The sequence below is a fragment of the Leucoraja erinacea genome, chromosome 7 (genome assembly GCF_028641065.1).
Source record: "Leucoraja erinacea ecotype New England chromosome 7, Leri_hhj_1, whole genome shotgun sequence".
In the NCBI taxonomy this organism is placed as follows: Eukaryota; Metazoa; Chordata; class Chondrichthyes; order Rajiformes; family Rajidae; genus Leucoraja; species Leucoraja erinaceus.
Window position 1 is genome coordinate 44717835 of NC_073383.1, and position 15604 is coordinate 44733438.

At 43.5% G+C, this 15604-nt stretch overlaps 1 protein-coding gene across 1 annotated transcript in view; it reads left to right on the plus strand.

Moving 5' to 3' along the window:
* Positions 1-15604, plus strand: part of LOC129698941 (double-stranded RNA-specific editase 1-like) — a 213741-nt gene that overhangs the window by 65522 nt on the left and 132615 nt on the right. Inside the window, exon 2 of the mRNA XM_055638427.1 lies at positions 4380-4424. Coding sequence (XP_055494402.1) covers positions 4380-4424 — 45 coding nt within the window. The remainder of the gene's footprint in view (positions 1-4379; positions 4425-15604) is intronic.

A 15604-nucleotide genomic window follows, 5' to 3' on the forward strand; every position in this document is an offset into this window, starting at 1 on the left:
TGCATCTCTGGAAGTTGGGACATTATGTTACAATTAGATAAGATGTTGGTGATGCTGCAATGGGAGTATTGTGTTCGGTTATGATTATTGTGCTATATATAAAACAAAGATGCCATTAAGCTGGAGCACATGCAGAGAAGATTTGCGAGGGTATTGACAAGATACACAAGCCTAATCTGTCGGGAGAGGATGGGAAAGCTAGGAATGTATTGCTTGGAGTACATGTACAGTCTTTTCCCCAGGATAGAGGTATCAAGAACTTGAGGGCACAAGTTTTAGATGAGAGTGGAATGATTTAATAAGAACCTGAGGGACACCTTTTTAACGCACAGGATGTGTATTTGGAACAAGCTACAGGTGCACAACCTTTTATCCGAAAGCCTTGGGACCAGACACTTGTCGGATTTCGGACATTTTCGGATTTCCGAATGGAAGATTTTTAGCGTAGATTAGGTAGGTAGCGCGGGCGGCTTGAAAAGTCTGGAGCAGCTGCCTCCTCCCCGGAGACCGGGAGAATCATTGCATAAATGTTAGTCAGTTAGTTTGGAGGGATTTTATGTGGTGGTGGTGGAGTAGGGGTGAAGGGGGAAACTTTAATTCTTAGTCCCCTACCTGGTCGGCGACTCCCAACCTCGCGGAGCTGGGGGCTCCGTCCGGCCGTGGGCCGCGCCGGTTGGAGCTCCGACCCCGGGAACTCTACCCCTGGCTGCGCGGCTCCAAATCCAGCGACGCTCCCGCGAATGTTGGGAGTCGGCGGCCACAGCACTGAGCTTGCCGCACGGCGACCCGGTAAGGCATTGCCCGCTCCCCGCTGGTATCCCAGCGCTGCGACGCTGCCGACTCCCGACATTCGCGGAGCTGGGGCGTCCGGCCGCGGGCCGCGCTGGATTTGGAGTGCCTCGCAGCCAGGGGTAGAGTTGCCGGGGTCGGAGCTACAACCGGTGCCGCCCGCAGCCCCACCGGCCACAGTGCTGCGGTGCTTACTGCACGGCGACCCGGTAAGGCATTGACCGCTCCCCGCCTCTCCGACCAGGTAGGGGACTAAGAATTAAAGTTTACCCCTTCATCCCCCCTTCACATAAAAGCCCTCCAAACTAACTGACTAACATTTAAGCAACGATTTACAGATGTTTAAGCGTCTCCCGGTCTCCGGGGAGGAGGCAGCCGCTACAGTAGTACAGACCTGGGTTGACCGTGGGTCGTTTCGGGTCAAGTTTGGCACCAAACGCGAGCTTTGGTGCGCAGACGACATCTGGAAAAAATGGCCGGTTTTCGGAGTTTTTCGGTTTCCGGAACACCGGATAAAAGGTTGTGCACCTGTACCAGCGGAAATAGTTGAGGCACGTACAGTAACAGAACTTAAAATACATTGATTGATACTTTGTCACATGTACATGGTACACTGAAAGTGTTTGTTTTGCATACTATACATAAGTGAGGGGTGAGGAGGAGGGAAAGCTGGAATAGAGGAGCAGGACAAAGCATGGCAGGTAGTCTGTGAACACAGGTGAGGCATGTAATAGGTGAATACTATAAAAACCTCCCTCTATTACCTGCCACGCTTTTCCCTGCTGCTCCTCTATTTCGTCTTTCTGCCCCGCCCCCCAGTCTGAACAAGGGTCCTGACCCGAAATGTTACCTATCTATGTTTTCCAAGGATGCTGCCTAGCCAACTAAGTTACTCCAGCACTTTGTTTCTAAATTTGATCCCTTCTGTGAGAATAATTTTTCTCTACGTATTTATTTGAAGTGTATTTTTAGCACATTTGTAAGTTCGAAAATACACACATTCTCAGAAGATTACCTCAATGTGTTCTTTTTTGCCTAAAGGGATTTTTTTTCGTTACTTGGGTAATCATGACAATATGCATGATTTTGGCACGGATTTGACCTGGCCAGTTCTGGTGATGAACTGGTTATAGGCCTCAAATATTCAATGCTCTCCTTTTGATATGTTCTTTGGTTATGTGTCCATGATTATTTTATTTTGTGCCTTGAAATAATTGTTTGCATTAAAGTCCTTTTGGGAATGTTGCGTTGTTGTATTATCAATAACTCCCCCATTTCCCCTCTTTGTTTTGTGCAATGATGTTGCTTTTCTCAGCCCATGCTTTTTTCCTCGTGCACTGTTAGCTGCAGACTTGATTGCTTTAATTATGTTTTATCAGGCCTCTGGCAAGCTTCAACTGTTAGGTTATTCGTTGTTTTTCTTCCTGCAAAACTCCAAGGCTAAATGTTCTTGCTTTCCTGTTATTCAGGAAGCTTGGTTGACGCAAAGGCAGTTCCATTTAGGCTGATATCAGATTTCCAGTAATTTGTTTTGTTTTTCTAATTTGTTTCTTCCTATTCTCAGTGTGTATGCTAATGTAAGAGCCGTTCATTTAGCATTTATTTTGTGAAAATCGACTGCCCTTTCTTTGGGGCTACATGTAGAACCATCTTCTAAGACTTGTTTCCTTACAAGGAGAAGAATGATCAAAGCGCAGCATGATTGTGCAAAGTGTGTTATTTGGTATATTAAAAACATATTTTCAGGCAGTCCCTATACTTTGAGCATTACGTTTCCAAACCAGTTTTGACAGGGAGAATGGGTGGATAGCTTGGTAGCTGGTGCATCCATTCTGTTTATTCCAGGCTTCTTCTATGTGCTCCTATCAAACTGGTTTCTGTATGCTGTCCCAGTGACCATTTACCAAGGATTTACTGAGTAGGTAGGGCTGTTATGCATTTACTAATTCTGGATAAAGAGCAAAGCAGTAAAGGCTTTATGGAACTGCAAAAGCATAGTCGAGGAAGAAGAACGAGAAGTTGAAACCCCTGAATCTGAAATGAGATGCACAACAAAAACATTGGCAGCTTTTGAAGGGATTTTAACGTTTGGCAGTGCTAGAAGAGCAAGATGTAGTGAGATGCACCAAGGCTTCTAGGGGTGTCAACGAGAGTATTGAATACTTCGTTCAAATTTTACTTGGCATGTTTTATAAAAACGTCTGAATGGAAAATTGAACCTCAGCAGCTTCTATAGATGTAGTTCCATTTACCTCATTGCTGTGAACATATGGTTACCTTATGGAGTAATTTTGTATTTGGAGTAACCTTATGGAGTTATTACCTTATGGAGTAATTTTATTATTAATGTTTTGTGTGTCATTACTAACCGTCACTATGTCATTCCTACCTGTCACTATGGCAGGCAGAGCACCAAGGCAAATTCCTTGTATGTGAATACTTGCCCAATAAACATTCATTCATTCACTCACACATGTACAGACATACATTCTGGCTTAGAGAGAAGTGACTACTGATTGTCTAAGAAAATTGAACCCATTCGTGACTCAAGGGCAGTGTGCATTGAAAACATTAATGCATGATTCCTCATGAGACCCATCATATTATTCCTAAAGACAGAATTAGGCTCAAAATATCAATTGTGATCGATTGAGTAATGTTTTGTAAATATTTAACACTGCTGCTTTTGTACACTATGTTTTTGGGATTTAAAAAATTATAACTTCTGTAGTGGTAAACATTGCACTTCTAATTTCCTTCACCAATGCAGTAAAGTCTCTCACACTTTGTCACGGCACTAGTTTTAGTTTTCTTTTAAACGGTTCGATGAGACCTACTGCTACGTTAGTGGTTTCTGACACAATGACTACGTAATCCTCTTACCAGGGCTTCTCCGTGATCATTTAGCCATGTGGGAGTGCAATTGGATGTTTCTATTCTTTTTTGAATCCAATCGTTGTTGGAGAATCACCTGCTGTGGTTTGTTTAGCTTCCATGCGAGCATTGTTATCTTTGGTGTACGCTAAGAATCTATTAACATTTTACCAATTACCAATCTGAAAACACAGCTTCAGTTGTCATAGGATATGAATGGCAGCTGTTATTCACTTCTATCTTCTTTAATCTCCCTGCAATATCTAAATTGTCTGTTTTTTTCCACTACTTGCCACTGAAAGAGCAAAAAATATCCTACCAACCAAAGACTGCAGAGATGAAAATCTGGTCCCTGCCTTAAACTGTTACAAAGGCATTGATTTATTCCCCAGGTAATGATATAAAACAGGATTGTTTGCAATATTTGACCCTAAGATGAGGTTTTAGGTTCATAGCGTGCATTTTCCATTCTGTAAATATTGCCCCTGTCTACTACCGCGTGAGCTCAAATATTCTTATGTGGTGCATTGGGATATTTTATTTTATTGAAGATTATATTTACATTCATTTTTTTGGTATTGTTTAGATTTGAGAATAAACGCAGCTGCAATATAAATTGCTTTGTATTTATAAATTTGAGCCCAAAACATCCTTAATGTTGGAAACCAGTGCTTTAAGACTACATTTTATGACACAATTATCCTCTCTCTCTGCAGATCACTGGACCCAAGATATGTTTGGAAGGAAATGGGAACAAGCAGGTACTCAGATTAATTAAGAAGTTTCAGATGGTGATTTTGCAAAGAAACATCTATTGGATACATTGGGAGAGGTTGTGTTGTTATACATTTGTCTTGTTCAGTCAGCACCATTGGCCCTTTAGTATTACCCGCTTGAATTCTCTTTAAATAGATATTTCACTACAAATTGTGTAATGGTGTCATGAGTATAATCTAAATTAGTTTTTAAATCTGACAAAGGGATGTATGCATTTACTAATTCTGGATAAATGTGTTAAATAAATTATTGGAAACACCAAGGTATCTGGGACAACAGCTATATTTCAAAAGACAATAGGTGCAGGAGTAGGCCATTCAGCCGTTCAAGCCAGCACCGCCATTCACTGTGATCATCCACAATTAGTACCCCGTTCCTGCCTTCTCCCCATATCCCCTGACTCTGCTGTCTTAAGAGCTCTATCAAACTCTCTTGAAAGCATCCAGTGAATTGGCCTCCACTGCTTTCTGAGGCAGAGAATCCCACAGATTCACAACCCTCTGTGTGAAAAAGTTTTTTCCCATCTCTGTTCTAAATGGCTTACCCCTTTTTCTTAAAGTGTGGCCCCCTGTTTCTGGACTCCCCCAACATTGGGAACACGTTTCCTGCCTCAAAGCATGTCCAAACCCTTAACAATCTTGTATGTTTCAATAAGATTTCCTCTCATCCTTTTAAATTCCAGCATACACAAGCCCAGCCGCTCCATTCTATCAACATATGACAGTCCCGCCATCCCGGGAATTAACCTCGTGAACCTATGCTGCACTCCCACAATAGCAAGAATGTCCTTCCTCAGATTTGGAGACCAAAACTGCACACAATACTCCAGGTGTGGTCTCGCTAGGGCTCTGTACAAATCATTCACAGTTGATTAAAATTAAGCGGTATCTGTAGAAACCAGGAACTGTCGATGCAGGTTTACAAAAAAAAAGGCAAAGTTCTGGAATAACTCAGCAGGTCAGGCAGCATATCTGGAAAACATATCTTAGATGAGGTTTCTAGTTAGGACATTTCTTCAAACACATTGATATGTGACGTCCTGACATGATACGTCACCTATCAATGTTCTCCAGGGATGTTGCCTGACCCGCTGTTACTCCAGCACTTTGAATCTAGTGTCTGTGGTGGGTAACTTTGGTGAACATTGAAGATTCAGATCCGAGAAACAAGCAGTTAAGACTTTGAACCTGGGCATCCTTGAACCTGGGCAACCTGTAAACTCGGTAACCTGGGCATCGACCCCTCCCTCTGCAACTGGATAGTGGACTTTCTAACCAACAGACCCCAGTCTGTTAGGTTAGACAAGCACACCTCTTCAACCCTCACCCTGAACACCGGCGTTCCACAGGGCTGTGTGCTGAGCCCCCTCCTCTACTCCCTCTTCACCTATGACTGCACACCTGTACATGGTACTAACACCATCATCAAGTATGCAGATGATACAACGGTGATTGGCCTCATCAGCAACAACGATGAGTCGGCCTATAGGGAGGAGGTCCAGCGCCTAGCAGCATGGTGCGCTGACAACAACTTGGCCCTTAACTCCAAGAAGACCAAGGAACTCATTGTAGACTTCAGGAAGTCTAGGGGCGGCACGCACACCCCCATCCACATCAACGGGACGGAGGTGGAACGTGTTTCCAGCTTCAGGTTCCTGGGGGTCAACATCTCCGATGACCTCTCTTGGACCCACATTACCTCAACTCTGATCAAGAAGGCTCACCAGCGTCTCTTCTTCCTGAGGAGACTGAAGAAGGTCCATCTGTCTCCTCAGATCCTGCTGAACTTCTACCGCTGCACCATCGAGAGCATCCTTACCAACTGTATCACAGTATGGTATGGCAACTGCTCTGTCTCCGACCGGAAAGCACTGCAGAGGGTGGTGACAATTGCCCAACGCATCACCGGTTCCTCGCTCCCCTCCATTGAGTCTGTCCAAAGCAAGCGCTGTCTGCGGAGGGCGCTCAGCATCGCCAAGGACTGCTCTCACCCCAGCCATGGACTGTTTACCCTCCTACCATCCGGGAGGCGCTACAGGTCTCTCCGTTGTCGGACCAGCAGGTCCAGGAACAGCTTCTTCCCTGCGGCTGTCACACTATTCAACAATGTACCTCGGTGACTGCCAATCACCCCCCCGGACAATCCTCCCACAGGACATACACTATGTCTGTATACATGTAAAAAGATTTATTTATTGAAATCGTATGTCGCTCTTCCAGGGAGATGCTAACTGCATTTTGTTGTCTCTGTACTGTACACTGACAATGACAATTAAAGTTGAATCTGAATCTGAAAATAGGGAATAATGGAAAGCGCTGGCAAATTTGTCATGGGAGCCAAGTTGATCTGTCGATTTTAGTGTGGACCCAGGGTTTGTGATACTGCTGAGGAAATTTAGTCATAACATGGATGTCTTATGCTTTATTATTTAAAAACATGAAGGGAATCAAAGGTTCATGAAATCAAGCTGGAAAATAGTGCTGAAGTCGAAGATCAGCCAGGATAACGAATGCTTGAAGAGGTTTGACCACTAGGGGCGCCGCATTAATGGCAGCCTCTGCCTACAGTCTGTCTGTTTTTTCAATCTTTTCTTAATTTTAGTCTGTTTTAAAAGTATGTATTGGAGGTTTTTTTTAGTTTTTCTTTGTGGGGGAGGGGGGTAGGGCAAGGGGGAAACCGTTTCCCAGTCACTTCCTGGCGAGGATGCGACTATTCTCCGAGTCGCATCCTCGCCCCCCACCTACCAACTGGATTGGTGCGGCCTTTCCTGCCGGGGACCGGACCAGAGCTTCAGCTGCGGCGGCGCAGCGCTGGATTCACCGCGGAGCGGGGCGATTTCTACTCGGATCGCCGTTTGAAGCTCCGGAGTGTTGGGCCTACAGCATCAACATCGCGGAGCTGTGGTTCGTAGAGCTCCCAGCATGGGCAGCGCTGACTTCAATATTGCAGTGCCCTGGGATCCCTTTGCCGATGGCCGCCAGCGTGAATCTCCGCCCGTCGGGAGCCGCGGACTCCGATAGGACATGGCCGATTCGGAGGTCCAAGCCGCTGAGGTTGTCCTCCCGTTACGACGCCGGAGTTCCATCATCCCGGCGAGCGGACCGCCCGTAGCGGCGACTGCAGAGGGTTCGGGAGGCCCCGACCACGAGTGAAGATCAAGAACATCAGAGGAAGAGGACTGACTTTGGTGCTTTCCCTCACAGTGGGAAACTTTGATTCTGCTGTGTGGGGATGTTTTATGTTGCAGTGTATCGTGTGTCGTGTTCTTTTTTTATTTGTATGGCGGTATGGTGACCACACATTTCACTGTACCAACTGGTACATGTGACAAATAAATGTATCTTGTATAAATGTATCTTGTATCTTGAGGGGTCAGATAGCCTACTCTTGGTCTTATTTCTTATGTTCTTTGATACTTGTCACTTGAAAAAATACTGATGAGTTATTGGCGTGGTCAGGTTTGAGACATATATTGGATATCTCAAAGCTGATATGATAAAGCAGCTTTGTAAACATCTCACAATAAAGGGTTGAAATGGTCCCTGATGAGGATGTTGTCACAAACTAAAAGCAAAAATCATAATGCTAGAGCAACGCAGTGAATCAAATTTCCTTAATTCCTGACATAAAACGTCATGTCCATTCCCTCAATAAATGCTGAGTTCCTCCAGCACTTTTTTTTTTGGATCAAGATTCCACTATCGTTTATGTCTCCAATATAACCAAACTACAATCAACGACCTGAGGTGCTCATAATGGGCTGACATTTAGAATGAAATCAACCTTTGTTTTGTTGGTGCATCTATGTTTGTGAACCGTCAAAGGACTTGGCCAAGGTATAATGTAAAAATAGTATGCAGATCCAAGACATGACAATAGAATAAATGGAGGCCGGTTGATATTGTCAAATGAAAATAAATAAAATTAACCTTTCATTGAGAAATAAGATTCATATTTTCACCAGTAATTGTCATTAATTTTCTGATTTGAATCATGAATTGCTTATACAAAATGGGATTACAACAGCAGTTGAATCTCTGAATGACAAAAATATGCTGAAAATGCTGAGTTTGGTTTGTAGCAGAAATATTAGCTGAGTAGTGGTATTTGTACCAGCAGGTGGTGCAATAATACCATATTACTTTCTGCCCTTGAGCACCTTTGAGCACATTAATACTCTGCTCGAATCATATTTGAAAATAAAAGCAGACGCCTGCACATGATGTCAGCAAGAGATAGAAGTGCAAGGAAACAAATAATTATAAAATTAAAATGGAGTATTAGCAATATTCAGCAGATCAAGAGTTTCAAGACTGATTATTTGTCTCATTCACTGGATATGAACTGGAAAAATGAAATTCTTGCTTGCTACAGACCCATCAGATACAATAAATAAATAAATAGATATGCACTCAATTATCTTGAGTTGTATAAAAGAGCTATGCTTGCCTCTTTGTAGGGTATGTCGAACAATCACTGTTCCAGGTACACACTGGCCCTATCCTCGAACTACTACCTCCGCTACATTGACCACTGCATTGGTGCTACCTCCTGCACCCATGCAGAACTCAATGACCATCAATTTCACAACTAATTTCCATCCTGCACTCAAATTCAAAGTCAATTTTATTCGTCACATGCACCCAAAGGTGCAGTGAAATGAATTTGCCAGCAGCGATACACTTAAAAAGAACACTCAATACACAATAACATTTAACACATACATCCACCGCAGCATTCTTCACTGTGGTGGAAGGCAACAAAGTTCACCCAGTCCTCCTCCTAGTTCACCCGTGGTCGGAGCCATAGCCCCTCCGTAGTCGCCGCCAAAGACGGCCCGATATACAGGCCCCCTCGTCGGGATGATCCAAACTCCGACGTCGGGACAGTGGAACACACTTCGCGGCTTGGAGGTCCCGAATCGGCACTTTCCTACCGGAGACCGGCGGCTTCAGGATGTTATAGGCTGGCGGTCGGAGCCCTTCTCTGGCGATCCCCGGCTCCGGGTGGTAAGTCCATGCCCCGCCCGCGGATAGAAGCTCCGCAGACCGCGGCTTCAGGATGTTATAGGCCGCGGGCCGGCGGTTGGAGCTCTTCTCCGGCGATCCCCAGTGAGGGATCCTAGGCTCCGGACGGTAAGTCCATGCCCTGCCCGCGGCTGGAAGCTCCGCAGACCACAGTCCCATGATGTCAACGACACCAGGCCAGCGATCAGAGCACTCCTCTCTGGCAACCCCCGGCAAGGGTTCGCCCGCTCCGCGATGGAAAGTTCACGCTGTGCCTACTGTCGATTCTCTGGTCCCGACCGGGTAAGGCTGCTCCAATCCATGGTGTTAGGCCACGAGGGAGGCGACATTGAAAAAGTCAGCTTGCCGTCGAGGAGGTGATCGAAAATGGTTTACCTCTTTCCCCTCCCCACTACCCCCCACATAAGACACACCGAGAGACACCCAAACTAACACTAGACACACCAAAAAAAACCCCAAAAAAGTAGAAATAACGAACATTCTGCTGGCAGGGCAGCCATCTTGCAGCGCCCCCACTGACTGATGGTTCACATGGACCATCTCCAACATTTCCCTACCGTTTCTGGATCTCACCATCTCCATTACAGGAGATAGACTATCGACTGACATCTATTACAAACCCACTGACTACCGTATATATCTAGACTACAATTCTTCCCACCCTGCTTCCTGTAAAGACTCTATCCCCTACTCCCAATTCATAGAAACATAGAAATTAGGTGCAGGAGTAGGCCATTCGGCCCTTCGAGCCTGCACCACCATTCAATATGATCATGGCTGATCATCCAACTCAGTATCCCGTACCTGCCTTCTCTCCATACCCTCTGATCCCCTTAGCCACAAGGGCCACATCTAACTCCCTCTTAAATATAGCCAATGAACTGGCCTCAACTACCCTCTGTGGCAGAGAGTTCCAGAGATTCACCACTCTCTGTGTGAAAAAAGTTCTTCTCATCTCGGTTTTAAAGGATTTCCCCTTATCCTTAAGCTGTGACCCCTTGTCCTGGACTTCCCTAACATCGGAACAATCTCCTGCATCTAGCCGTCCCAACCCCTTAAGAATTTTGTAAGTTTCTATAAGATCATCTCAATCTATCCCCCTACTCCCAATTCTAGAAATTAGGTGCTTCCCCTTATCCCACCATTCAATCTGCTGTGACCCCTTGTCCTGGCCTTCTCCCCTAACATCGGAACAATCTTCCTGCATCTAACTACCTGTCCAACCCCTCTAAGAATTTTGTAAGTTTCTATAAGATCCCCTCTCAATCTCCTAAATCTCTAGAGAGTATAAACCAAGTCTATCCTATCGTCTTTCTTCATAAGACAGTCCTGACATCCCAGGAATCAGTCTGGTGAACCGTCTCTGCACTCCCTCTATGGCAATAATGTCCTTCCTCAGATTTGGAGACCAAAACTGTACGCAATACTCCAGGTGTGGTCTGACCAAGACCCTGTACAACTGCAGTAGAACCTCCCTGCTCCTATACTCAAATCCTTTTGCAATGAAAGCTAACATACCATTCGCTTTCTTTACTGCCTGCTGCACCTGCATGCCTGCCTTCAATGACTGGTGTACCATGACACCCAGGTCTCGCTGCATCTCCCCCTTTCCCAATCGGCCACCATTTAGATAATAGTCTGCTTTCCCGTTTTTGCCACCAAAATGGATAACCTCACATTTATCCACATTATACTGCATCTGCCAAACATTTGCCCACTCACCCAGCCTATCCAAGTCACCTTGCAGTCTCCTAGCATCCTCCTCAAAGCTAACACTGCCCCCCAGCTTAGTGTCATCCGCAAACTTGGAGATATTGCCTTCAATTCCCTCATCCAGATCATTAATATATGTTGTAAATAGCTGGGGTCCCAGCACTGAGCCTTGCGGTACCCCACTAGTCACTGCCTGCCATTGTGAAAAGGACCCGTTTATTCCTACTCTTTGCTATTTAGTTCCCGTTTCTTCGAGGACTGACTGGAGGTTCTGCTGTCACCTCTGCGGGCCGCCCTCGGTGAACGTCTTCAAGGACCTTTCTTCAAGGACTGAAAAAATGTCCGCTATTCGGAGCTTTTCGTTATTTGGAATTTCGGATAAAAGGTTGTGCACCTGTATTAGGGAATTAACAGTCATGTCGTGATGCATGGAATCACCATAGTTTTGTTCTGTAAAATCCTATTTCTTTGAAAATCAGGTAATGAAGAGAGAGCTTGGTCAGTTAATAATTGCCACAAATATTTGCAGCTTTTGTTCAGTAAAAGTGAAGCAGTAAATAAATCAGTTAATAATGTTGAAATTATTAACTGGCAATGATTTAAATTCGATTAATGGTTAAGGAAGTGCAAGAAATTCAGTAAGGAAATAATTTATTACTCTTCCTGTTGTTCATTTAACAATGTAAAAATGTACAGTATGTGCACAAGATTATTGCTTTGCAATAAAGATTTTGTCCTTCTGTTTAAGATCAATGAGATTTAATAGCATATTTGAAGCAAGCCACATAATTCAGTTGTATTCTCATGTGACATTTAGATTGAAATGCTGCATATTTGCACTTCTTGCATTGTATGCTTTGTAAAATTCCTTTCATTTACTTATTTAATCAATGGCGGTTGTTGTCAACTCGATGATCAAAGGAAGTAGATCAGAAGGCTATACTCCGCAATGTAGAAAGCATCTTGTGATGCAGCACAGCTTGGTTTGGGAACAGCTCCATCCAAGACCGCAATAAATTGCAAAGAGTTGTGGATGTAGCCCAGACCATCACTCAAACCAACCTCCTTTCCATTAACTCATCTACACTTGCTGCCTAGGCAAGGCCCGCAACTTAATCAAGGACCAGTCTCACCCAGTCACTCCTCTCCCCTCTCCCATCAGGCAAAAGGTATAGAATTTTGAAAACGCATACCTCCAGATACAGGGATAATTTCTTCCCAGCCGCTATCAGGCAACTGAATGATCCTCTCATCAGCTCAAGTGACCTCCCATCTATCTCATTGCGCACCTTTGAACTATCTTGAATCTGACTTTATCGGACTTCAATGTTATATTTTGCACTAAATGTGGTACCCTGTATCCTTTATTTGTGCTCTGTGGAGGCTTGATTGCATTCATGTATCGTCTTCTTTGACTGGATAGCATGCAAAGCAAAGCTTTTCACTGTCTTGATACATGTGACAGTAATAATAAACTAAACTAAACTTAGGCAGCAGCTGGAGAGTTGGGATCCAGGGCAGGGTTGGAGCTGGAGAATTGAGTGGGACATGAAAGAGAGGGAGCTGGAGTGGTTGAGCTCCAACTATATAACTATCTTTCTTTGTATGGCTCTTACTACTCGGGTGTTTTTTTCTGTTGTGTCACCCCAGTCAAATGCTGTTTTGATATCAAGAACAGTAATTCTTTCCTGATCTCTGAAAACACAGTTTTGGACAGTTTACAATAGGTCTGGACCCAAATGGTTATTGTGAAGCCAAATCAAAAACTGAACTTGCATTGAAGGCAATGTCAATTACATCTTTCATTACTCGACTGTCTATTGGATTGAATAATGATTTGCATTGGATTTGTTCCACTTCTGAGGATAGACATCGGCAATTTTCCATAAGGTCACATGTATAATATCTGGAATGTGATAGTACAGATCTTGGATATGCAATCAATTAATGAATTGTTTTTGAATCGTCAATATTACAATAAGCACACAACCTACTGAGAAATTTTATTTACAGTATTTTTCATAGAAGTACAATATTCTGACTTGCATAGATATATTGGCAATAGGGACAGGAGTAAGCCATTCGGTCCTTCGAGCCAGCACCGCCATTTAATGTGATCATGGCTGATCATCCACAATCAGTACCCCTTTTCTGTCTTCTGCCCATATCCCTTGATTCCGCTAGCCCCAAGAGCTCTATCTAACTCTCTTTTGAATGCATCCAGTGAAGCAATTCCACAAATTCACAACTCTGTGTGAAAAAGTTTTTCCTCATCTCAGTTCTAAATGGCCTACTCCTTATTCTTAAACGGTGGCCCCTGGTTCTGAACTCCCACAACACTGGGAACATGTTTGCTGCATCTGGTATGTCCAATACCTTAATAATTTTATATGTTTCTATAAAATCCCCTCTTCTAAATCTCCAGTGAATACAAGCCCAGTCGCTCCATTCTTTCATCCTATGACAGTTCTGCCATCTCGGGAATTAACCTTGTGAACCTACGCTGCACTCCCTCAATAGCAAGAATGTCCTTCCTCAAATTAGGAGACCAAAATGATAAAGTTTGTTACTTAAAAACAGACAACACACAACGTGTTAGGTAAACCAACTCAAGCTTTACTGCCGGCGGGAGTGTCGGGGATACACGAATCAAGTAGCAACAGGCACTTGATCCTCCCGAGCCACCACTCCAATGAACCAAGACATACAGGGTATTTTATAGTGTGTAGGCAATGTGGTCACATGCTTATACAGAGTTGCAGCAATGATGTTTAACACAAATCAATCACAGGCTGTACCCATTCAAAGTATACTTGTCACTAATACAATACATCATACTGTGGTTTTAGCGATCACAAACGGTTTACAAAACTTCTCCATAACAGGAACTAGTCAATGGTAAGGATCCTTATAAATTACACACAGAAGTTTCTCTTTACCCAATTTCCAGTCCACAGATAACCAGCATCCTCTCACAGCATTGTCAATTGTTCTTTAAGAAACATAACAGGATGGCGATATGCAGAGTACTGCTCTGCCGACTACAAATTCAGAAGGTTCAGAAGGATGAACCAACAGAAGACTTTGGTATGCAAGCTTAATGATTCCCACAGCTCCTCTAGTATGGTACAGAATTGCAAATGTCAGTTTATTCAGGACCCAAAAGGCCAAGCTGATACTTTACTTATTCTACTATTTTATTCTACTATTTTATTGTCTCTGTTCCTTACATACTCAATACTCAAATACTGCTTACAATACTGCTTACAATACTCCAGGTGTGGTCTCACCAGGGCCCTGTAAAACTGCAGAAGGACCTCTTTGCTCCTATACTCAACTTCTCGTTATGAAGGCCAACATGCCATTAGCTTTCTTCACTGCCTGCTGTACCTGCATGCTTACTTTCAGTGACTGATGTACAAGGACATCCAGGTCTCGTTGTACTTTCCCTTCTCCTAACCTGACACCATTCAGATAATAATCTGCCTTCCTGTTCTTTCCACCAAAGTGGATAACCTCACATTTAGCCACATTATACTGCATCTGCCATGCATCTGCCCACTCACCCAACCTATCCAAGTCACCCTGCATCCTCTTCACAGTTAATAGTGCCACCCAGCTTTGTGTCATCTGCAAATTTGCTAATGTTACTTTTAATTCCTTCACCTAAATCATTAATGTATATTAAATAACTGCGGTCCCAGCACCGAGCCTTGCGGCACCCCACTAGTCTTTAATATCTCAAGAGCATTTGCAGTTCAGTTTGATTTCTTCAGTGGGGCTGATTAGAGCATTATTTCTCAAAATGATTTTTTTGAGCAACAAATCAACCAGTGTTTTCAGACTGCATAGTTGATGACTAAAGTTGATGGATTCGGGTGATTAAATAGCACTCTTCAGTTGTACTATCAGGCTTTTCATTGAAATCAACAGCACAATGTTTATTATATCTTTATTTGATATTCTGAGTGATTGGTTTTAAAAGGATACTTTCCTTAAGAAATACTGTGTGATCAGTTGTCTCCTTTGACACTCCGTTGCTAAGATCAAATAAATCTGCTATGATTGATTAGAAGGACAAAGTCTTGTGTTTGACATGATCTTTGGTGTTTTTGTTTGGAACACCCCACAGCACTTTATAGCTAATTGAATACTTTTGAAATGTAGCCACAGTTATAATTTATGAAACTCAGCAGCCTGTATATGTAAAGCAAACTGCCTGAAATACAATGACACATAATCTATTCCAGAATTTGGATAAGAGATAAATACTAGCCATACATTCCTGTGAAGTTTTCTAAAATCTCCTGGGATCTGTTGTATCCATTTAAATTAACCCTTGAAGCCACACAAGCAATTGACTATCTGTTTAATATCTAATAGAAACATAGAAACATAGAAATTAGGTGCAGGAGTAAGCCATT